Source organism: Chenopodium quinoa, unplaced genomic scaffold (genome assembly GCF_001683475.1).
Source record: "Chenopodium quinoa cultivar QQ74 unplaced genomic scaffold, ASM168347v1, whole genome shotgun sequence".
Taxonomy (NCBI): domain Eukaryota; kingdom Viridiplantae; phylum Streptophyta; class Magnoliopsida; order Caryophyllales; family Amaranthaceae; genus Chenopodium; species Chenopodium quinoa.
In genome coordinates, this window is record NW_018743920.1 from 4490386 (window position 1) to 4514565 (window position 24180).

Below are 24180 nucleotides of genomic sequence, written 5' to 3' on the forward strand. Positions count from 1 at the left end.
ATCGATAAAAAAATTAATTAGTGGAGAGTGGGCTCCACTAATGATAATTTAAACAACATAACGGAATTTGTTAACAGCAGAATAACAATAAGGTCAACGAATGGTTACTAAGTATACCTGAGTTTACAATATGTAACTTTCAAAAAGATGGGGCACAACATATTAAACACGAAACTAGAGGGTTATAATGTAGAATTTACCTTTGATAATTTTAAAAATTGGAATTCACCATTGAGAAACTAAAAAAGTAACACAAACTATTGGGTGCGTCCGCCTGCACCCAACGGTTTGTGCGGCAGCGTTGGTGGTGCGTGCTACATTTCCTCCCTTCTCTTTCTTTCTCCTTCTTCTCTTCCCTTCTCTCCTGCGATTTGGTGGTGTATTTCGGTGGTGCGATATGGGTTCGATTTGGTAGCGCGATTTGTTGGTGGCGATTGGGGTGCGAGTTGGGTGCAATTTTTCTGGCGATTTGGTGGCTACTTGGTGCATATTGGTGGTGGTGATTTTCTAGCGATTTGGTGGCTACTTGGTGCATATTGGTGGTTCGGTGCTGATGGCTGTGGCTGGGTATTTGCAGTGAAAAGGTGCGGCTGTGTTTTGGGTGGAGGTGGTGGCGATGTGGGCTGATTAGGTGGTGTTTGTTGTTGGGGGGTGACGTGGTGTTGGTGAATTGGATCGGGAAGGTGGCGCGGGTGGTGGTGGTTGAATTTGGAGTTTGAGTTTGTAGTTTGAGAAGGTTGTTGGCTGATACATTTGAAAGAAAGAGAAAGAAAGAGAGGAATAGGGGGAAAGAGGAGAGAGAAGGAAATAAAAATATGTTGTTAATCATATTAGCCAATAAATGACACATATAAGCCAATAAAAATAATATATAAGCCAATTGATGTTTGATATCAGTCAACATTAGTGACGTATCAAACATTAATAAACGTATCAGCCAACAAAAGAAAACTATGAGCTAACAAAAGATACATATCAGCCAACAAAAGGAATATATCAGCCAACAAAAGGAATATATCAGCCAACAAAATGTACAAATAAGCCAACAGAGGATGCATATCAGCCAACAAAGGATGCATATCAGCCAATAGAGGATACATATCAGCCAACAAAAGGATGAAATCAGCAAACAAAAGCAATATGTAAGTCAACAAAATAAACATATCAGCCAACAATTAAAATATACATATCAATCAACAAAATAAATATATTAGCCAACTAAAGAAACACTACGCACAACCATTACAAAACCGATGGAGTTAAACAGAGTACGTTTTCCAGAGTTCCCCCAATAGGCCACTGGTTCCACTCCCCAGTCCCTAATATTCAAATCCGACAAATCAATTCAAAAGGGCTTTAAATGGCACTCCACACAAAACTTGCAACGGTCGTCTACCTTTTCTAACATCTAATACCCTAATACACTCAGAAATCTTCTCCCAATCATTCAAATAAGCTTCTAGATGGTTCTACAAATGGCGAAATCTCTCTATGAGGCTCAAAACGCCATAGACTTTACTGATTTAGAGGATTCCGATTACAATGAATTTGGTTCAGATGATTCTGAAGAAGACCCATCTTATATTGATGATCTTGACAAGTTTCAATCCAATTTATCAATCAATTCAAAATCAATTTCAAGGTAACATTCCACCTTAAATTCCTTTAATTTTAATGGGTTTTTTTTTAATCAAAATTCAATTTTTTACATCAATCTTTAAGTGGGCACTTCAGATTTTTTTTAACCCAAATTTCCAATTATGTTGGGATTCTAGTGACAGAGATTATGCAGAAACACAATTAGATGATGAGGAGGTCTCAGATACGAAAGAATTAAGTGCACCAAAGCTTGGAATTAAAGATATGAAGGATCTTGACGAAATTCAGAGAGTTATAGACAGTAAGTAGTTATAAAATTTTAGGGCGTTTTTGGTGTCATCATTGTAGCATTCAACTTTTTGTTTTTTGATTTAATAGTCGTATGATGTATGTAGTGTTATATAACAAACCTAAAATTAGACTTATGATTTCGAAAACCTCATTTTAAAAGTACTGAAAATCGAATACAAAAAACGATAACGAACAAGCCCATAATGTAGGAATTAAACTATGTTGTTATATTGGCAGGTGGGTTGGTAGAGAAATTGAAGGTTGAGCAATGTAAGGTGTATTTGAGGAAACACGGGTTGAGATTGACTGGGAAGAAAGATACCCTTGTCCAAAGAATTAAGGAGCACTCAGAGTAATGTTGCATATGTTCATCTGTTGTGTAACATTTTTAAATTTAATGAGGTGTTTTTATTAAATTTTGGTTGTCTTTAATATTCAGGATTATGAATGGGGGAGGAGAAAAGAAGTTTCCACCATCAAGCTTTGTGTTAAACTGCAAGGGTAAGTGGATGCTTTTGAATTTCATTTGATAAGATTAGGATAAATGAGCAGAGTTGTATTAATGATTAGCTAGTTAGGGTCGAAATGTTTAGGAGATTAGAAAATTGTTTATCATTGTCTAACGTGTAGGAAAGCATCTAAATGATCGCGTTTAGGCATTTTTAAGATGTTATGTAAGGTGATACTATGAAATTAAGACAGAGATCTATTGTGTCCTATGATTGTAACGTCATATGGTGGGATGTATGAGAACAATATCATGGGATGTTAATTGAGCAGAGTTGGATACTTGATTTATGATAAATGTAGCTAGCTAGGATAAAAATGTTTGGGAGATCAAATGATCTTGAGTATTGACTGATGTGTATAGTAAAACATCGAAATGATTAAGCTTAAGGTTCTTTAAGAAGTTGTTATGCAGTGTAGTACTATGAAATTTAGATGAAAATCTATTGTGCCCTATAATTCTGATGTCTAGGGTGGAATACTGGAATGTATGAGCACAATATCATTTCGTAGAAATTTTAATGTACCTCAGTTTTGCTTTATTATTCCCGCTTTTGTATATTTTCTGCAATACTTCAATTTGATTAACATTAGAGGGTAATTTACAGGTGATGCCTGTATGGGGGACATTGTGATGTTTGAACAAACTGTTTATGAAGGGTAATTTTCCTATTGACTTTGCAGAGTTGCAATTTCTTCTGAAATTCCTCATACATTTTGTCCATTGAATTTTATTAGATTCTCTTGCCCTTGCTTCATTCAAAGCAATTGCTTGTTGCAGGTACAGTATCGTCTCTAGGAGTGCTACTGGTCCTCCATGCGGTAAAAGAATAGTTGCTGGTCGCATAGTGAAAGAAAGTTATGGTGCTGCCAAGCAGCAGCATACATTTACGGTTAGTTCTGAATCCGTGCTTAGTATATTTTACGGTGTTATACTTGGTGTGTGATGAGAAAATGGACTATAATATACTCTGCAGACTGTAGATTTCCCTGCTACATCATATTTTACATTTTTTACACCCATATTCAGCTCAATTTACTGTCTCCATTTTGTGCCTCTAATCATGTAGCCTTAACATGGAGATTACTGGCAGAGGGAGGGATATAGCATTTGTATTACTTGTACCTGTAGGAATATGTTATCAGACTCATTTATTTAGTGCTGAATTCCTGATCAAATGGCGTCTTAATTTTATCTTCTAAGTGTTTTTCTTTCTTCCATGATAGTTTATCATGATAGGACAATACTAGACCCTTTATGCTGATTATCTTTAAATGCCAATTTTTTTTTTTTTTTCTCAATTATCATTTATCTTGGCAGCAAACATGCTTAAAGATTTGGTATTGACCATCTTTCAATTGCCAGGTTGAGGTTCTCTGGAGCAAAGGCCACAAACCACTACCTCCACTTCATCCCCTCTTAATTAAGGGCAGAAACCTCTACAGATTGAACACATTGAGGCAGGTGAGCAATTAACAAACTTTTTTCGGCTCTTTCCATGCTGACATTTATGATTTAGATTGTGATTACTTAGAAGTGGTTGCAATTGTCCCCCAATATTAGAGATGGGAAGATGAATCAGAAAGACAGCAAATTTTGAGCGAAAAGCATTGTAGGGGCTCCCTCGCCCGATCAAATAGAGAAGCCCGAATTCAGGAAAAGGTATCAAAGAAGATGCTCAAAGGAGCCAGGTATGGTCATAACATCACTTGTTTCTTAATTATGTTGAAATACAAGGATAGATGAGAGTTGGCCTGTTATGTCACTTAGAAAGTTGGCATTACTCTACTGCAGGATTTGTCCAAAAGAAAGACAACATTTACGTCAAGAGAAGAACCATAGGCTTGCAACAGGTCAAATCTCCAACTATGATTCAAAAAATGTAGGAAGCAAGGCTCAGAAGCAACATACAGTGGCAAAGAAGATTCAGCAGCAGCAGCAGACTAACAAAGATGAGAATCTTAAGGTTCCTGTAGAATATAAAGAGAATTCATATGTAGGATTACCTATATCACAGCCATCCCGACAGATTAAGCCAAATATACCAGCTTCTGATACATATGTAAAGCCAACTTCGAGACTGTGCTTGGGATACATCGATCTAAATTCTTCTCTGTCTCACATTGCCCCTGCAAAATTTCAGCAAATACTACATCCACAACACCTGCATCATTCTGTTCAGACTGTTTTAAAACCTCAGCCATTACAGCAGAAAACATCAAGCACATCAACCTGTCATTTCTATCAGAAGCTGAGCTCTTGCTTCATTGACAATGGTAACTTCATAACTTCTGCCTCCTCATTATTGCACCCACAGAATCAGTTACTTGTTTCAAATAGAACATCATTGCACAGTTCATACGGTAGAAATCATCAAAAGGAACCACAGCAGCTGTGTCGACACTATCCTCGAGGCAAGTGTTACTACGGGACTCGCTGCAAGTTTTTGCATGTATCCAATAGGAACTATGATAAATTTTAGTTGACACCGAAATTCTGTGTGAATTACATTTTGATGGAAACTGTGCCCCTTCCTTTTGTTATCTCAATTTATAAAATTTTCAAAGAAGAGAGTTATTGTGTATAGCAAGACCAAACTTTTCTTGAAGTTTTGAACCATGACTATCTTCAGCTTGAGAATTATACTTTCTTTTGGGCATGACATTACTGTTTTATAATGACTCACATTTATATACGTACATCGGTACACACTTATATAGTGTAGGCCAGGTGCCCCAGGCCAATGTCCTGCATTAGCTATTCCAGACTTCCAGGACCAGGTTGTGCCTGGCCTAAACTGAACTCAACAAACCGGTACTGGGTATCATGTTGGCCCTGTCCAGTTCTGAGTCTTCGGATTAGTGTATTGTATGCCTTTATATCCTTTTTTTTTTTTTTTTTTTAACATCACAAGAGCGAAGAGGGAGTAAAAACAGCTAGGAAAATGTATGGTACGATGTTCCTCGTTTATGAGGCAATCTTCAAAACTTGTTTAAGCTCGGCTTATCATTACATAAATAAATACAGTATAAACAAGCTTATAGAAAAATGATGGGAACTTGTGTCTGGTGTTGGCTGTCAACATTCTCATAAGTCACAGGTGAAGTGTGTTTTTTATACTTCCTCTGTTTTTTAAATATTGCACATTTGCACCACTTAAAGTTTCACAAACTTTGCACTATATCCATTTTAGGAAACAAAATATATCTGTTCACACTATAAATACCCAATATACCTTTACTTTTAACACTTGATTCTTTACTTTATGTTTACATCACATGAATAATTATGTATTTTTACCTTTCTATCTTTCTTTTCCCCACTATTAAAAAAAGTGTGTCCAACCCTTATAGTAAGATATTAAAAGAATGGAGAAGTAATATAAAAACACAAAAGAAAAAACTAAAAAATGATGACTCATATAGGACAAAAAAAGACGGTCCCATATTTCCTATGCATGTCATCAAAACCACTTCTATCTCAAATTGTAAAGTTCTCTCTACACATTTCTCAAATTTATCATCAATTATCATCCTGAGTTTCTGAGGCATCAAGTTGTTCATGTATGTATGTGCTCAAATTTTATATTTGGTTCAAATTTTTTATTGTTGAATTCACAGTTCATTTACAATAATTATTGGGTTAGTCTGTGAATTGTAGAAAAAAGAGAGATGAATATTTGTACCTTTTGTGAAAATGAAACATAAGCAAGAACAAGTCCTGAAAATCATGTTCAATACTACAGTTTAAGGTTCTTATGTTTAATCCGAGTGAGTGGATTACATCACATAAGAGCTATAATTACAACTGGATTTTAAGGTTTAACTCCCTCGACTCAGAATTAATGTTCACATATACTATATTATACTATCCGAACTTGTTACCAATCCTAATATAATTAGTGATTGATTAACTTTCGCAGTATGTAACTACTTTAGTTATTTGATGGGGGGACGATGATATCGACCCAATTGTTAGAGTGTCTTTTGTAAATTTTGTGATGAGTTGACACACACAATGTGATAACTAATTCGGAACCGAATAACTTATACACCTCCAGCTTCAAGGATCTTGTTGGAAGATCTTGGAGTGTAGTTGATTTTTCATTTTTCCTGATTTTTCAGTAATAGAGGATATTTCAAGCATAATATACATTGACTTTTAGCTCATGAATGGGCCAAAAGGCTAAAACTTTCAAGAAATATTGTTCCTTTCTCTCTTACCTCTTTGCATGTTAGCATATTGTTATACAATATTCTGGGTCCATGTTCTATTTTGCAGAAATAGCCCTGTCTTAATCAAGTTGAGATTTATTTTGATATCGCTTGAGAAAATTCGAATTACTTTTACTTCTGTACATGTGAATTGAAATATCCAGATTACATTATTTGTATTTTGTAACCTGTTGATGTAATGAGAAGGACTTTGACTGCTCCTATTTTCTGATGTAGTTAACATTTAGGATCCAGTATTTCAGTGAGTGCATCAGGCTGTTAGGAATGTTTTCTATTCTTTCCTGTGACAATGTCAGAATAGTATGATTAAAATTTAGTTTCTCAGCAGGATAGATGGCAACCGAGCCTGTTAATGTAAATGAGTATCAAGAACTGGCTCGTCGAGCCCTTCCCAAGATGTACTATGATTTTTATGCTGCAGGAGCTGAAGATGAGCATACATTAAAAGAAAATGTCAAAGCATTCTCCAGAATCAGGTACTTTTAATGTCAATATTTAAAGTGTTGATAAGTTGTAGCTATGATACCCCTCTAAAGTCAGAACATCTGAAATAATTGCAGCATCTGTCCGAGGATTCTTGTAGATGTGAGTCAAATTGATCTTTCGACCAGTATCTTGGGCTATCACATCTCCGCTCCAATAATGATTGCTCCAACCTCGTATCATAAGCTGGCACACCCTGATTTTAACAATCATAACACCTTTTTTGTATTGTAGTTTTAATATCAATAGATTTTATAAGCTGTTGCTCCTTGTGCTTACTGTAGGAGAAATAGCAACAGCTAAAGCTGCTGCTGCGAGTGAAACTATTATGGTACTTTTATAGTATATGTATTTGGCTGATTTTATGTTTCAACCTACCCATATTCTGTACTTAAGTCCCTTCAACTTACATTCATTCTAGGTGCTATCCTTTAGTTCTAACTCTACCTTGGAAGAGGTTTCTGCCTCCTGTACTGCTGTGCGTTTCTTTCAATTATATGCAAGTAATTTTTCTTAAGATTCAGCTGTTTTTAGTAGCATCTCATAAAAATTAGAAGCATTTTATGTAATGGAGAGACAATGTCTTATATTGCACCATATATATCATGAGAAGGTATTTAGAAATAGAGAAGTTTCAGCTTGGCTTGTTCAGAGAGCTGAAAAAAGTGGATACAAGGCTATTGTTGTAACTGTTGACACTCCTAAACTTGGTCGAAGGGAGGCCAATATAAAGAACAAGTAAGTTGGAGTTCTCTTAAATTCCATTTCTGAATAAAATTATTTTCTTCACTTGGAACAGAACGTTACAACCATTGCATGTCTCTATCATTTGCAGAATGATTGCACCTCAGGTCAAGAATTTGGAGGGTTATATGTCCACCGAAGTTGTCAACGTGAGTAGAAGAGTTTCTTTATCTTTTTAAACTCATAGCCATATTCAAAGAATGATATATGAACTCAAGAGTCCAGACTCAATTTAGCACATGAAACAAGATATATTTATTCATACAGAATATGACGTAGGCCTTTTCTTTCGAAACTCATGACAGATTGCATAATTTTGTGCTGCAGGACAAGGGTTCGGGTCCTCAAGCTTTTGCAAATAGTTATTATGACGCATCTTTCTCCTGGAAGGTATGAAGCAGCTGTACACTGTTTCTTAGCTCTTTTATATCTCCGGTAAATCATTGTATATGTTTAGTAAAGAAGGTTCCGCAAACTTCTTTTTCTCCTGACATCTGAAACATAAAGAGCACATTAAAAAGATGGAGGTTACAGAAATGCGCATGTTAAGGTGGATGTGTGGGAACACTCTAAGAGATAGAATAAAAAATGAGGTTATCCGCAAGAAAGTAGGTGTGGCAGGCATTGTAGACAAACCAAGGGAAAATCATTTGCGTTGGTTAGGGCATGTAAGACGGAGACCCGAGGGTGCACCAGTACGAAGAGTGGAAGGGTGGGACCATGGAGGGGTTAAACGAGGGAGAGAGAGACCGAAAATGACTTGGTTGGAAGGAGTTAGGAAGGATATGAAGTATATGGACTTGCATGAGGGTGAGTATTGGATCGTAAGAGATGGAGGAGGAAGATTTTTGTGACGACCACACGGAATAATTGTTTTTGGTTCATGTAGCTGACCCCATTTATGAGATTAAGGCTTTGATTGATTGATGTGAAACATAAAGAGTAGTAAAAAAAATTGCCTTTAAAACATAAGCAAAAACTCCTAGCACTACTTTGGTACAGTCTTCAGCATACAACTTGGACATAGCTTTATTGGTGTCCATCTTAACCGAAATTAGTTGAAGTTAAAATCATGTGTAGAACATGAAGATAAAGGTTGCACTCATCCTAATTATTGTTTCTTTTTCTCACAGATTGTAATCTAGTTGATCTCTAATTTTGTTCTATCGTTTGGTAGGATATAAATTGGTTGAAATCTATTACAAAGCTTCCAATCATGATCAAGGGTGTTCTCACACATGAAGATGGTAACATCAAGCTCCAAATTGCTTTTTTAGATGGTCTTTCATTCTTCTGTACATGGTTACAAGAAAAATCGAGTCACTTGGATATCAAAGAGTTCAATTTTCTACTATAGCAAACCTAGTGCTATGATTCCTGAAAAGGCCAAAGGCTGACCTTATCAGAAAAGTTAGAAAGACTACGATTTCTAATATATATATATCTATGCTATATCCATGGCAGCAACAAGAGCGGCAGAAATTGGAGTGGATGGAATCATAGTTTCGAATCATGGAGCAAGACAGCTTGATTATGCTCCAGCCACATTCTCTGTTCTCGAAGAGGTTCAATGTTCTCCACTCTCTCTTGATCTATCTTTTTTTGCTAGACTATTTCTTGATCATTTGGTTGATATATGAAGGACTAGCTTTTACTTCATAGGGGTTGATTATCACAAATTCACAACTGAACTTATTGCATACTCAAGACATCATATGCTGTTTACAGTTGTGCTCCACAAGTCCCCACCACACAGCTATAGTACTGAAGTTTATTTTCTCCCCAAGATGAGATTCAAAAGAGTTTAATGTAGCTAACCATAAACAATTGAACATTGTACTTCGTATATAATATCTACAGCATGGAAAATCATAAAGAATAATAATTATTAAGAGTTACTTCAACTTATGAAGACCGGTGTAGAAGCAAAAAAATTATATGTGATGTGTTTTGAGATGCACAACTCATGCATGGGCGGTTGGGCACCTGTGGCATGTCCACATCAAACTGATTTAGGTTGCATAAGTTCCATAGTTGTCTTTGTGTTTCTGACTTTATTAGATTGGCTGGATGTTGTCATACGGAAAAGGCTCAATGGATTTGTTTATCTAACATTGCAGGTGGTTCATGCTGTTGGAGGCAAAGTTCCTGTTCTCCTTGATGGAGGGGTGAGGCGGGAAACAGACATTTTCAAGGCCTTGGCACTTGGTGCGCGCGCTGTTCTTGTAAGATTACCTTATTTTTATCAAATTTCCATTCCAATTCATGTCATCAGCAATGTCACCGTAGCTCACACAGCAAATGTGAGTTGCTTGCTGTTTATTAATAGGTTTACTAGCATGATTCTTGTCACCGTAGCTCACACAGAAAATGTGAGTTGCTTGCTGTTTATTAATAGGTTTACTAGCATGATTCTTTCCATACACTCTCTTATTAGTCTATAGGTTAAAGTTTCAGACTTCGATTTGTATTATCACCAACCTTGTCAAAAACCTCTGCTTCCAGAATTGCAGAAGTTGGAAACTTTATACAGTAGATGAGATATATTTTCATAATTGAAGGAAGGGGTGGGGGGGAGTGTGCAAGAAAGCCACTGCTGGAAGGTCATATGAGGTTAGGACCTCTTTGTTTAGATGCTTGGACAATTTCTAGATAAAAATCCAATTGTACTACTGAAGGGGAATATTTTGCATAAGAAATCTAAAAATTAAGTCCTTATGCTAACCATGATTGTAGGGTATTCGCTCACTTGTTAGAGTTCTTACGATCTTGATTATCTTTTTAGGTTGGAAGACCTGTAATATATGGACTGGCGGCAAAGGGAGAAGATGGCGTAAAAAAAGTCATTGGACTGTTGAAGGATGAATTGGAGCTCACTCTAGCCCTTGCTGGCTGCTCCAGCATAAAAGATATCACTAGGAACCATGTCAGAACTGAGCATGAAAGACCTCAGTCCTTACTCTAAGCCAGCTTATACTAGTGCAGCTTGCCCTGAACAGCAAGTGTATCACTTCTGAAATGCATTGTACCAAGGATTACTTGTCGAACACTTTGTTTAAGTTTTTTCGCTGTCATTAACTATCAAAATCAGTCTATTTGAAATTTTAGGTGATTTAAAATGTATGATCTAAACGCATGAAATAAGAAGAGGTTTTTGAACATTTAGGTGATTTAAATTGTATTAGTGACTAGTCCTACTGACAACCAAATTAAAATGAGATCTAATTGAGATGATTCGGAGAGAAAGGAAGGGATTTCAAAAGTTTGAAAGATCCTAATTTTTTTTGAAACTGTAAATCATAACTATCAATGTAGTTCTAACATAGATGCTGAATAGACTTCAACATTTTGTGTGTTAGAATTAGAGGTGTCAATTCAGGTGACTGGCTCAAATTCAATCATGTCGGGTCTAATTTGAAGTTGGGTCATACTAATTGCTAAATCATTATGTCCATACAAGTCAAATTGTGCATACAAGTCAAATTGTGCATACAAGTCAAATTTTGGATCGAGTTACTTTTGGGTCAAGTTGGGTAGGGTGAGTTTTTGACACCTTTAGTTTGAATGAGAAAATGTAGAATGAATGGGAGGAGTTCCCTTACTCAGATATGACATGGGGAAAAGAAGGCCAGAAAAAAAATGGAAAGGAATTGGATGGATCTATTCCCCTTTCCCTTGTAACAAACTAATTCTGCCTCTATTGGAAAATTATTTGAATTTAAATTGACTGCCGACACTAGATGAACTATCACTGAACAAATAATTTACAATTAACCAAAAAACAACAATGAAGAAGTGAAAAATGCTTTATACAGATTCCCTACCAGGCATCTGCTAAAGATGCGGGATACTCCTAGGAGCTCTAGGTTAAGTCAAACTAACATTACTCAAGATAGACAACAATTTGTTAATACACAGCAACTTAATCAGCATATTAAAATGCTTCAACTACGTATTTGTAACAGAGTTGCTCTTGTTCACTCCTTGCAAGTCCATAGAAGAATTTGTGATGCTCCCAACAGAGCCTAAAGTTTGAGAGCTTAATGCTGGGCTCGCAGGGCACGCCTCTGGGTTACCAGTACTCATCGGATGCATGGGCCCAGAACTCAATGGTGGGCTCATTGGAGTCCGTTGCCCCATTTGCTGTGGGCTGGCCTGCTGTTGGGCAACCTGTTGATTCATTTGCTGGGGGATACCAAGTGTTGAAGGTGAACCCACCTGCGGGGGAGAAACCACAGCCTGGAGAGGGGATGTGGCCTCTTGCTGGGGTATCTGCTGCTGCAGTTGTGGCTGCGGTTGTTGTGGCTGCTGTTGTTGTGGCTGCTGCTGCTGCTGCTGCTGCTGCAACTGTTGTTGTTGTTGTTGCTGCTGCTGCTGCTGCTGCTGCTGCTGCTGCATATGTTGGAACTGCAAGTGCTGCTGCTGCTGAGTCATAGGAGCATTCATTCCTGGCATTAATTTGGCCATGCCCATCTGGCCCATTGCAGTCCGCTGCATTTGGCTGATGTTTCCTCTATTCAAAGATTGGTTCAGCATAGAGATCCCAGCAGGGCCTGGCTGCACTTGCCGGGTCCCACCTGGCATACCAGTCATCCCAGATTGAGTTCCTCCCATCATGCCTCTGCTTTGCATCATCTTCAAACGTTGAGCAAGGAGGGCAGCATGAGCTTGCTGAGGGGTGAAAGTTCCAGCACGAAGGTGCTGGCTTATCGCATTTGCCTGGCTCATGTTCAATGGGTTCTGACCCATGTTGCCCCCAATCCCTGAAATGGGACCTACCGGAGCAGAAATTCCAGATGCGCTCATTCCTCTTGCTCCACCAATCCCCATGACATTACCCAACCCTCCAAGGCCCATGTTGCCAATGTTCCCCATACCCATAGCAGGCCCAAGCCCCATCATCATCCTGCGTTGCATCTGGGTCTGGGCCTGGGATTGGGACTGGGACTGGGACTGCGGCTGCTGCTGCAGAAGTTGCAGAGGAGAAGGCTTATTACCTATGTGATTACCCAATGGCATATTCGCACCCTGCCCAAATGCATTCAATTGCGGCATTGTATTTGTTGGCAACATGAGGGGAGAACGTTGGAACTGAGATTGCGGTTGTGACATCAAAGACATTTGATTCTGAAGTGGCAATTGCTGTGGCTGTTGTTGCTGCTGAAGTGGTTGTTGTTGCTGCTGAAGTGGTTGTTGTTGCTGCTGAAGTGGCTGTTGTTGCTGCTGAAGTGGCTGCTGCGGGTCAATCTGTTGTGGTCTAGGAGGCATTGTGACCCCTGACAAATGTGCCTGAGATAACTGCAAGGCTTGTGAATTTCCAGGAGGGAGCATCCCAGAGTTAGGCAGGGTATTTGAGGTTGGATTCAGAGACGAGTAGGCAATGTTTGGCTTGGTTTCCATAGCTGTTTGCTGCCCAGAACCTGATTCTGGATGCTGCATATCAGCCACTGAATTATTAGGAGTGACTGCAGGTGCATTAGGTTGACTGTTTGAAGGAACAGTATTACGAGGTGGTCGAAGTTGGACTTGATCATCTGTGAAGTAGCCCTCACGATTCATCTGTATGACCAGTTCATCTCAGATTATTTATTTAAAAAAAAAACCAAAAACAAAAACAAATGAAGCAGACAATATTTCTTAAAATACAAATATTTCAAGAGCCACTTACCAAAGCACAAAACTGCACTGCAAGCAAATCTGCCAAATGCTGTCAAAATGTTAAAAAACCATAGTTAGTTTACATTAGGATGTAAGGTGTTATCAGAAGTATATCTCAATGCAGAAGAGCTTAAGACGCCTTTCAGAATTAAGAAATTTTTGAAGTGTAGTAACCCATAATAAACCCAGAAAAGTGTAATAACCGAGTCCAGAGACAACAATTTGAGCACAGAGACTTGCATCGGAAACAGTGTATAAAAAGACGCATCTGAGTGCTACACATCTTTTTTGGTCTTGGTAAGGCGTAAGGCAAATTCAATTTGGAAGGAGTTAGAAAGGATATGAAGCATATGGATTTGCATGAGAATGAGGTAATTGATCGTAAGGGATGGAGGAGGAAGATTTTTGTGGGTGACTACACGGAATAATCACTTTTGGTTCATGTAGCCGACCCCACTTATGGGATTAAGGCTTTGATTGATTGAAAAGGCAAATTCAGTGAGGCTCATTGAGGCGTACATTTTTTTTTCCAAATATTACTTCACTTTTAAGAAAAACCTGTTGCCTTAGTGTGCATTGAGCCTTTTTATCCATTGATCGAAGTCAGCAGGTACAGAATAGTTGAAAGTAAATTTTAATTTCTTTATTTTTTTGGTGGGGCAGGTGTGTGTGTGTGGGGGGGGGGGTGTTCAGCTCTAACATTATACTCCCTTCATCCCAGATTCATTTGCTCAGTTTCCTTTTTCATCTGGCCCAACTTAGTTTGCCCATTTCTATAATTGGGCAATGACCCACTTTTTTCATTACCTTTCTTTCCCCTACCAAAAGTTAGAGTCCTACGCTCTCAAGAATACAAAAATACTCCATCTTCCATCACATTTACTTTTTTTAATTATAATAACATTTGATGACCAAACACTAACTTCTCTTCTAAAACTATGTGCCATAATACGTCAGGACACTAAACTGGAACTAAGTTAGTAACTCACAGTATTAGGTAGTGCAGGCAGGTGATCTTCTGCATTGAGACAATCCGCAACTTCCAAGTCTCCATAATGCATTGCTACAGTGCCATCATTTGGCTTCTCGGACAAGATTAGTCTTGTCCTTACAGGGACAGAAAGCATATTTGCTGCAAGAATGAAAATGTTAAGGTCACATAAGTGACGTAACACTGTAAATAACAGGCATGTGTAAGTATATGAACAAGCAAACCTTGTGGCTGCACAGTAACAATCCTTATCTTGCATGCATTCATGCTCCCGCCAACCAGTGACTTTGACAAGCTTGTTGATATTTCATCCTTTGAGTATTCATAGTTGGAAGCATTAGAAAGACAGAGCTGGAGTTCCTGTGAGGAAGATGGTCGAGACCTCCTAGGGTATTCATCAACTTTATTCTTTTTACGATTCAGTTGGTGCCTGCAACAACTCTACATAAGCCACAAAAAATGATGGAAAAGCCAGAGCACCAGTTTCACAGATCCAAAGAATTTAACAAGCTTCCTTACAAGACAACAGTGCACAGAGAACTTTCTAGAATGTCACCAATATACAAAGCAAGAAGGGAATAGATGATTCCAGTGCAGAGCTTGCTATTCTCAACTAACTATATGGTCCATTGTTTATTAAGTATTGTTGTTGGAAGGAACAAAATTGTTCGCTTTGTATTATATAATATTCTCAAACTTATACCTTGCTTATTCTAAAGCCTTCACATTCTCTCTTTCCTCACACTTTTGTCTCATACACCTGATTTCAACAATAATCCACCTCCAATTGTGCAGGAAACATTGGGTATAAAGTACACACTACACACCAAAGCACAAAACATGAGATAAAATTATCTATGAGGAGAGGTGGGCTTATATAATCACTCACACATTTAAAACAAATGAGGCAAAGCCACATTCTCCAAAGACCATTGATCACTGAATAGCAAATAACCTAGAGTAAACTTAAGACGCTATAAATCACAATATAATGGACCTCAACACAGTGTCTCAGAAGATGCCTTACGACACAATGGCATGCTAACCTTCCACACACAACTTTGAGAGCATGGCAACCTTGAATATGACCAGACAAGGAATCAAGAAAATGATAGCCTCAGCTATCAGTAACCACTACCTATAAAATAAATCTGTTTTAAGTCACGACTTCATCTGACAGGTAGATTCTACATACCACGGAGTACAAAGCTGGCAAGTCCACTCTATAAACAATTTAGTGTATAAAAATAAACAAATAAACCCTCCGTTTTTAATTTTTTTTAAATTTACACACTTCTCTTGTAACGGAAACCAAGAATTGTATTAAAAGTTAGGAGAAAGATAATAGAAAAGTGTGAAAGTGAAAATTAAAAAATAAAAGTTGTGAGAGTAAATGTGGTGTGTCCTCCTTTTTAAAAATGATAAGTTGAAAGTGAGTAAAAAATTTTAAAAATCCAAAATAAGTGACTAAATTAAAAGAAAATGAAGGGAGTACATAAATAATTTAAGTAGGACTCATACCTCATAGCTACCACCTCAATCTTTGCAAATTTCTCAAGCATGTTTTGGTCACCTAGTTGTGGGGTGCTAACAGACGGGCTAGATGCATTCATTGGACCTCCCATATTATTGACACTGACAGGAGAACCAACTCCACTTATTACTGGGGTCTTAGGAAGGGAATTTGATCTTCTCTTTGCAGCAAGTTGTGCCTGATGTTGGGATTGCATGGAATCATTGGCACTTGATGTTATTGACGTACTATAACCTGCTGGAATTGATGTCACAGCTGATTTTTCTCTTTGCAATTGTCCAAGGGTAGCAGCTGAAGGAATTGCCCCATACGGTGTCCCCATTGAATTACAAGACATCTCAGAATATTTGGCAGTTAATGGTGACTGAGGTACAGCACCAGCAGAAAAACGCGGACTCTGAATCGATTTCCTCTTTGGAAATTGTTCTTCCTTTTTAAAATCTTTCTCAACTTGCTGGCTGAGATTATTCCAGCTCGCCTGTTGAATAGTTGACCTCAAGAGCGGATGTTGCTGAAACCTTTGTTGGAGTCTCGGGTCTATGTGACCATTTTCGGCTTCCATCATCTGCATATCAGTTTTGACTACATTGGGATCTGCCTTCTCTAGTTTCACACCATCCTGATTGTTAATCCCCTCACCACCTAGCTGAGGATATCTTTGCAAGACAGCATTAGGATACTGGATTCCTCTTGCATTTGGTGGTTGTTGCATAAATTGATTCCTCCATTGCACATCTGATGCTTGAAGGCCATCCATAAAAGAACCAATTTGTTGGTGCTGAACACCATCAGGACCAACAGATCCAACCCTTGCCCTCTTACTAAGATTGGAATATTGTGACAACTGCACTTCTTGACCTTCTAATTTTCCAAGAACAGATGTGCTCATATCAGCATATGATATTGGCATATCTTGACCAGCAGGTGAGGCTCCTATTGCATTCGAAACAGGATCATGCATATTTCTCTGATTCCCTAACCCTGCTTGAAATGTTAAAATTCAGAACTTAAATTAATCACAAGAAATTTAGCATAATTCAGAGTTTCGGGATCTTAAACTTAACAAGTAATTAAGGCCAATACCTTGAACAGAAACATTATCTTGGATATGCTGAGACATCAAATCACCTGATGTTGGCCCCACCTCTCCAATCCTGTAGCTTGAGCTTTCAGGTGCCCTATCTATGCAAATTTTCTTTCCATGTGGTCGATTATTTGATGTAACAGTAACCTCGGGAATTTGTCTCATTCGCCTCTTTCGTGATCCCCTCAGACCTAAGTCAAGCTATAATAAAATAAAGTTAAGGGATCTCACCAGATTTCTCAGTTACAGATACATAATCATATTTTAAAAGCTCAAAAAGAACCCATTTTAACTTTATACCTTCAAGGAAACTGGATTCTTGCAAAGCCTGTCCAACTTAGGCACTGGATCAAGACACAACTTTGGTTGCAGTGCTTTTAGTATTCGCGATTCTACTTCCTATGTCATGTGACGAAAGGTCAAACTCACACAAGGGCGCAAAATTATCTTCCCAGTGAAGATTTTTATAGAAGATAACTTACCATCAGATCCCCATAAGTCCAAGAATCATCCGCCATTAACGGAATATCCTTCACAACATTCTCCAAGGACATCTTTAAGTGCACCTTATTGATAGTTGCAGGTCCATTACTTGATGGAACATTGGATGTTGAATCAGACATGCCTTTTCGGTAATCGCGAACCTGCAAATAGTTGTGATCAGAAATTGGTACTTTATGAAAATATTGATTGTAAGATTGCATACAGCCATGTCCATGATGGGTGCATGATCTAATCATCAGTATGATAACAATGCTTGTATGGAGATATCCAAATCATCACATTGTTGCCCTTAAGGCCTTATGTTGGACTAATAATAAACAACTACTAATGCAAGCACAGGCAATGCCCGGGGTAGTTGCATGTATATGAAACAATTAAACATTATATAATTAAAATTATAAAAATATCTATATTTTTCTTCAATAATTAAAAATAGGTCTTTAATAATTTATTTTTAATTACTTTTATATGATGCGCTTGTTGTATAGTGGCTACTCCGAGACATAAAAGGTAGCAAATATTTTATAACAATAAATGAAATAGAATATTACAAGATAAGAAGTAAAACAGTATATTGATGTTCCTTAGCATATGCTTACAAATGATAATATAGCAGCCACAGTTGAAATAAGACAGTAATGCTCATAAGTGTGATTTTGTATCCTTCATTTCTTATTATATTCGATAAAAATAATAAATCTTAAACAAAATAGAAATTTCTCCCTCCGACCAAAATGAAATGTGCCCCATACTTTGAAAATGGTAAAAAGAATATAATTTTAATCTGTGTTTAAATACGGTGCTTTATTGTGGTAGGATTTTCAAATATCCTAATAATACTCCTCCATTTTTTTAAATAAAGAATTTGTAGCAGTGGACACCATAGATTATCATCCACTGCTACAAGCAACCCAACATAACAGAAGCCGAAAAAATAGAACTGAAAACATTACAGCAGCAAGCTCCCTACTTACACTTAAAAAATAGACACTGCCTTGTGAATGCTCCACCAGAAATCAAAAAAAGAAAAGAGAGGAAAAAAACATGGAACTAATTCCAAGAAATACAAAGCAGACCAAGGTACATAAGCTTAATCACCAATGCAGACAACATCCTCAAGAAAACTAAAAATCCTGCTTGGCTTTGTGAATTCTTATCACAAGTTCCAAGGGGTCAACAAACAAAGCTTATCAACATATATTGACAGGTAAAGCAAGGAAATGATCCCTTTGAAAAAGAGGAAATTAAACCTTTTATCTCTCAAAAAATAACAAACCAAAATATGCAAAGAGTGAAATCAAGGACAGTGCTGTGTAATTCTAAAATGTGCAGGTGATACGTCCCATCAAATTTTCTACTATATATATATTTATATATACACACGCATATAGTAGAGTTATGTTCATCAAACCTCAATATCTATGCTGATGGCAGAAGGTAGGCAGCATAAGCATAACATAACATTACAAAAAGAAGTTGCATTTCAAGTCTCATATCACTCACCTCACATGTGAGTGCACCTTCGTTAAACTTGCATGGTATATCCTCCAAAATACTTCCAGGCAACCGACCGGACTCAATAGCCTCCACATAAGATTAAGATTCGACAAAAGAAAAAAAAAATCAGTTCTCATACCATGAATAATTTAGAATGGAAGTCAAAGAATAAAAGCAAAAATATCAACAGGACACTAACAGAAGATAGTTCCACAGCTACACAACTTATAATTAAACCCTTTACCCTCCAGAAGCCATACTAGTCAAGAGCTGAAATTTGATATTGTTTTATCTAGATTAAATATAGCAATGCGTTATGGAACATTTAAAACATACCTATGTGTACACCATATATGAGATGTAAAATGTCAAAGTGAACGACTTAAAGAAAACCCTTTTGCTATACTAGGAAAAACAGATATACTAAATAACAAATTAGGTATCTGTATTGTAATGTCTCTATGCTTCTTTACTGCAAAATGCTTATAAGCTAATTAATAAAAGAGTCAACATACTGTGAATAGAACTTCTGAGGTCCGGTCATAGGGATGTAATATCTTTGAACCTTCTTGAAATCCAGCATGAAGCCCGCTATCATTCTGAAAACCCATTATAGTAAGCAACTGCTTCAGATGGAGCAAGAACTACTTCATCATTAAAAAAAATTATACAGCTAGGGTGATGAATTAACAAACCTCTGAGGGCTTTCCAATTGAATATCCATCAGGGTAGAGATTCAGAATGAAAGAAACTTCACCTTCTGAAAAAAAAAAGAAGACAGGATGCTCAGAAACTATGACATCAAGAATAATTAGTAACATGCAATTATACAATTTGCCTCTTACCAGCAGAAATATGATGCCTTTCTGATGACAGAGATGAACCCGAGAGACCAACTGCATCTTCATCTTTCTGCTGTTTCATTCAAAATTTCGAAGTATACTTTATTGTATGATGCAATCAACAGTTATAAACATAATGTAGAGAGAATAAGCAATCATGCAAGCTGCTAAAGTCTTCATCTACACACAACTTCATTGGAGTAGATGATAAAATACTCCCAGCAAAAGTGCAAATCCAAGAAATGTTACCGGTGATAGAGCTACTGTGTATAATAAATCATTACGATTATTTATTGAGCGCAGCAACCACATATAACTTCCATAGCTCCATCAGAGAGAGAGATAGACCTAAATCTACTGCATCTGTCCCACTTTAATCGGCCACAATTTTGTTTTGGGATTTCCCATTTCCCAAATTAATAGGCCACTCTCACATCTACTAAGTTACATTTTAAATTTTCCCACTCTAATCTTGTTATCCTTAGGATTTGATCCATATTACCATAATAAGATACTTGTTCTCAACAATTTTTACAAAAACCAAGAATATTCAAGTGGATTCCTATAAAATAACCTCGAACCCCCTACCCAAATTAGATCCTACACTCGGGAGCATGACGACAAATCGACAACATATACATATTATGTAAAGAGCATTAACAATAAATTCAATGATTAACAAGAACCCATATCCCCCCCCTCCCAAAAAAAAGGCTCAATTTTTTACCAATAAAACTCAAAAAAAATCAAAAATTGAAGGTAATTAACCCGCTACTAAAAACCAAATTTAGCTCCCACCAATTAAATTCGCATATAACCCCAACTTTAACCCATAAAAACCAAATTAAAGCAACAAAGCAAAATTTCTGCTACTTATTATTAACTAAAATTATGGGAATTGGGAAAATTGTGAATAATTAAAGAAAAAGGAACTTACATCAGAATCGTGTTTGGAGGGAATTCTAGAAGTTTCGAGAGAGTGTTCACCGTCATCAATGGCGAGAGTTGACTCGGAGATCACAGGCTTCGGCTTAAACTTGGTTCCTCTCTTAGAGATTTTGAACGAAACCCCCATTTTTTCAAAAAAGAATGATTCTTTGTTTATTAAAATCAATCGAAAATTGGGGATTTCAAAATTGATTGAACTTTGAACATCTGGGTTTTCGAGGAATGGAGCTTTGATTTAGGATTTTAGGGGGAAATTCAGAGATTTTAGAGAGAGAAAGAGAGAGCTCCTGAGATGAAGTAACGAAGCGAAGGAGAAAATTGAGAGCAAGAGTTCGATAAAATAAAAAACCAAAAAAATTAAAAATAAAGATAAATACTTGAGGCTTGTTAGGTTGAACGTATGAATCGCAAATTCTTGAAAATTTGATTTCCCATAAAATTGAACTTGTTAGGAAATTCTAAAAAGTGTTTGGTTAATCAAGAAAAGTGGAAATTCCTATGGGAAGTTCCACTTACCTAGATCCCCCTAGGTAATTTACTTCCTCCATTTTGTGTGAAGTGGAAATTCATGGGAATTTCTATTTTCCATGAATTTGTCAACCAAACAACTCCAAACAATTTCAATTTCTAGGAATTTCAACTTTCCATATTTTTTATTTGCCAACCAAACAACACCTTGGTATAAAAATATAAATTAGTTTTTTTTTGGGTGAGAGTAAAAGAACGATTTCCCTTAATATTGTTGAAATAAAAATAAATTCCCATTATGCTTCGTTCTAAAAATAAATTCCAAAAGTACTGTGCACGTAGGATTGGTTTTCGGTTTAGTTTAAAACCGCTAACGATGTTAGCGGTTTTGTAATTTTTTAAATTAAAGTCAAAGAGACCTGTTTTTATTGAAAGGCGGTCTCTTTGAACTTGTCAGTATAATTTCCATCGCTCTGTTTTCTACCTTTAGACTAAATCTTATGAATTAACCAAGGACGCAAAGAGACCAGTTATTAGTTAGGTGTGGTCTCTTTTCTAAAATCGCTAATGGTGATAGCAAATTTTACAACCGCTATTACCATTAGCAGGTTTAGAAAAGAGACCGCACCTAACTAATAACTAGTCTCCTTGCGTCCTCTTTTCTTGCTTTAGGCTAAGACTTGTGAATTATAAGGATGCAAAGAGACCTGTTATATTTTAGGTGCGGTCTCTTTTCTAAAACCGCTAACGGTGATAGCGGTTTTAAACTACAACAACTATTACCATTAGCGGTTCTAAGCTGAACAAAAAGAAGAAAAAAAACTAAGCCCAATATCGGTCCTACGTTGACAATATCTAGTGAAAACTCATGTTAATCTTCAGGATAAATTTTGCCCGTTTATCTTCAGGGTATTATCGGTATAACACATTAATACTAAGGAGTTTTTGGCCAATTCATGCTGGTTACTTGGCTCCTTGCGTGTGTTCCTTGCCACGTCCGTAGCCGCGTTTAATAACCCCACGTTAACACCGTCAACTTGTCTTTACTTAACTCTGTTACTAATATTTACCCCTTTTACAGCTGTGTATAATTGTTGCCCCTTTTCTTAATTTTATTTTTGGGAAATTCTCAACGGTAACCCCCAACTTTTGCTACACATTAACGGTAACCCCCTTTTTTGGATTATACAAAATGACAATACTTATCTTTTTTCCCTTAATGTTGACATCAATGATGGTGTCTTAACATAAAATTAAACTATGGTTAACCAAAATAGCGAAATGACATAAATGCCCCCTTTTTATTTCACCCAACCATCCGATTTTAATTCCCTCCATTTATCTCTCTCTCCTTCTTTCTCCCTCTTCATTACTCTTCATCTTCTTCCTTCTGCTAGCTTTCCCATCAAAAGGTTTATCGAGACACAGAAAAACGCAGAGCATTGAATGCGAACTCTATAATACCATAAAAAATAGACGGTGATAGTCATTTTTCTTCGAAGTAAAGGGGGATTCAAACTTTTTTGATTTCAAAATTGCGACTAGGGTATTCAAGTTTGGGCTAAGAATCTGGGGTACCTGGTGAAAGATCGAATCTTTCTACATCATCTTGCCAAAAAGAAGTTCAGGTATGCATCCAAAACCCTAATTTGTATATAATGTTTGAGTTGTGCATGTTATGTACTATGTTTTGGCATGTAATCATTTTATTGCATGTTTTATGTGGTTGTATTGAAGTATTATGCCCTAAAATGAAATTTTTTGTTGTCTTGTTTACTGATTTGTGTTATGGACTTGCTTGTGTGTGTTTGTGCTTGGAATATGGTATGGTGTTAGAATTTTGATTTATTTTGTAAGCCAATTGGACCTGAAGTTCGTTTTTCCATATTTGACTTAGTGTTTTAGACGTTTATTACTTTTGATTTGTTTTTTCTTATACATTAAATACATGATTGATATTTTTCGTATGTATCACTTTTACTCTTTTTTTTCTGACGAATTTCTTTATATTTTGTGTTAATTTTTGTTTTTGGCTGGAAATGCTTATTTATTTTCCTGTAGAATATGTAATGGTTCTGTTAACTATAGATTTCTACGTGTTTAAATTACTTTAAGAGTAATTGGGGCTGTCCGTTTGTCCTTTCCAGGTAAGGAAGGTTGACATGTTGGATGGTGTTACAATCTTGAGGTCTGAGAAGGTCAAGGATGAGCCATTGGTTATTGCTTTGCTCTTCTCGTAGTGATCTAATAGTCACTATTGTGTGCTTCAGGTCCAAAAGAGGCGTATCTATGATATTACCAATGTTCTGGAGGGTATTGGTCTCATAGAAAAGAAGTTGAAGAATAGGATACAATGGAAGTATGTATGACTTGACATGTGTGTGTGTGTGTGCACTATATATATCAGATCCTTATTTTGGAGAATTGAGCTAATGCTTGACTAATTGAAAAGGGGACTTGATGACTTGATGTCTCAGGGTCGGGTGAGGTCGATGATAGCATCACTAGTCAACAGGTATAGATTTTTTTATTCCAAAATGTTTTTCTAGCATGGTTGCAAGCCTTGCAGAAAACTAGCAAAGTATAAAAGACCCATAACTTGTTCTCTTATGTTCTCACTTTTACAATTTTTTTTCTTGCAGGCAGACGTTGAAAACCTTTCTATGGAAGAACGCAGACTGGATGAACAAATAAGGTTAATTCATTTTTTAAACAGAACAAATGTTACCTCCCGATGAGGAACAATCCCTCTTTGTTGATGATGATTAGAGGCAGCAACAAGCATGAAGGATAG

At 36.9% G+C, this 24180-nt stretch overlaps 3 protein-coding genes across 4 annotated transcripts; 2 read left to right on the forward strand and 1 right to left on the reverse strand.

Annotated features, from left to right (window-relative positions):
* The first annotated feature begins 287 nt into the window (after positions 1-287).
* LOC110688053 (zinc finger CCCH domain-containing protein 62-like) lies at positions 288-5080 on the forward strand. The gene is made up of 9 exons (XM_021864730.1): positions 288-1642; positions 1776-1900; positions 2128-2242; positions 2330-2391; positions 3006-3057; positions 3179-3290; positions 3764-3862; positions 3962-4089; positions 4193-5080. Exons 1-9 carry the CDS (start codon positions 1464-1466, stop codon positions 4878-4880), a joined length of 1560 nt encoding a protein of 519 aa, XP_021720422.1. The 5' UTR covers positions 288-1463; the 3' UTR covers positions 4881-5080.
* Positions 5081-5173: 93 nt separating this feature from the next.
* Positions 5174-11005, forward strand: LOC110688054 (peroxisomal (S)-2-hydroxy-acid oxidase GLO4-like). The gene is made up of 12 exons (XM_021864731.1): positions 5174-5961; positions 6959-7109; positions 7194-7316; positions 7399-7447; positions 7538-7615; positions 7730-7854; positions 7952-8009; positions 8188-8250; positions 9038-9107; positions 9325-9425; positions 9981-10085; positions 10646-11005. The coding sequence occupies exons 2-12, from the start codon at positions 6967-6969 to the stop codon at positions 10823-10825; spliced, it is 1095 nt and encodes a 364-aa protein (XP_021720423.1). The 5' UTR covers positions 5174-5961; positions 6959-6966; the 3' UTR covers positions 10826-11005.
* Positions 11006-11603: 598 nt separating this feature from the next.
* Positions 11604-21430, reverse strand: LOC110688055 (nuclear receptor coactivator 3-like). 2 transcript variants are annotated; one of them, XM_021864733.1, is made up of 13 exons: positions 20908-21430; positions 19974-20040; positions 19824-19888; positions 19644-19727; positions 19135-19215; positions 17610-17771; positions 17428-17526; positions 17127-17328; positions 16031-17024; positions 14734-14939; positions 14508-14650; positions 13529-13567; positions 11604-13419 (listed from the first exon to the last, which is right to left on the reverse strand). In XM_021864733.1, the coding sequence occupies exons 1-13, from the start codon at positions 21043-21045 to the stop codon at positions 11809-11811; spliced, it is 3891 nt and encodes a 1296-aa protein (XP_021720425.1). In that variant the 5' UTR covers positions 21046-21430; the 3' UTR covers positions 11604-11808. The 2 variants fall into 2 exon arrangements, with proteins under 2 accessions (XP_021720425.1, XP_021720424.1); XM_021864732.1 differs by having other exon boundaries at positions 19974-20043; positions 20908-21429.
* Between the last annotated feature and the right edge of the window lie 2750 nt (positions 21431-24180).

Excerpts from the sequence above, each read along its gene's own strand:
- LOC110688053 (XM_021864730.1), top strand. The coding sequence starts at position 1,464 with ATGGTTCTACAAATGGCGAAATCTCTCTATGAGGCTCAAAACGCCATA. Across the intron at positions 1,901-2,127 it reads AATTCAGAGAGTTATAGACA|GTGGGTTGGTAGAGAAATTG; the intron begins GTAAGTAGTTAT and ends TTATATTGGCAG. Across the intron at positions 3,291-3,763 it reads AGCAGCAGCATACATTTACG|GTTGAGGTTCTCTGGAGCAA; the intron begins GTTAGTTCTGAA and ends TTCAATTGCCAG.
- LOC110688054 (XM_021864731.1), top strand. The coding sequence starts at position 6,967 with ATGGCAACCGAGCCTGTTAATGTAAATGAGTATCAAGAACTGGCTCGT. Across the intron at positions 7,317-7,398 it reads CATAAGCTGGCACACCCTGA|AGGAGAAATAGCAACAGCTA; the intron begins TTTTAACAATCA and ends TGTGCTTACTGT. Across the intron at positions 7,855-7,951 it reads GAGGCCAATATAAAGAACAA|AATGATTGCACCTCAGGTCA; the intron begins GTAAGTTGGAGT and ends TATCATTTGCAG.
- LOC110688055 (XM_021864732.1), bottom strand. The coding sequence starts at position 21,045 with ATGGGGGTTTCGTTCAAAATCTCTAAGAGAGGAACCAAGTTTAAGCCG. Across the intron at positions 20,044-20,907 it reads CCTCCAAACACGATTCTGAT|CAGAAAGATGAAGATGCAGT; the intron begins GTAAGTTCCTTT and ends TGAATGAAACAG. Across the intron at positions 19,216-19,643 it reads CCTCAGAAGTTCTATTCACA|GCTATTGAGTCCGGTCGGTT; the intron begins GTATGTTGACTC and ends TCTTATGTGGAG.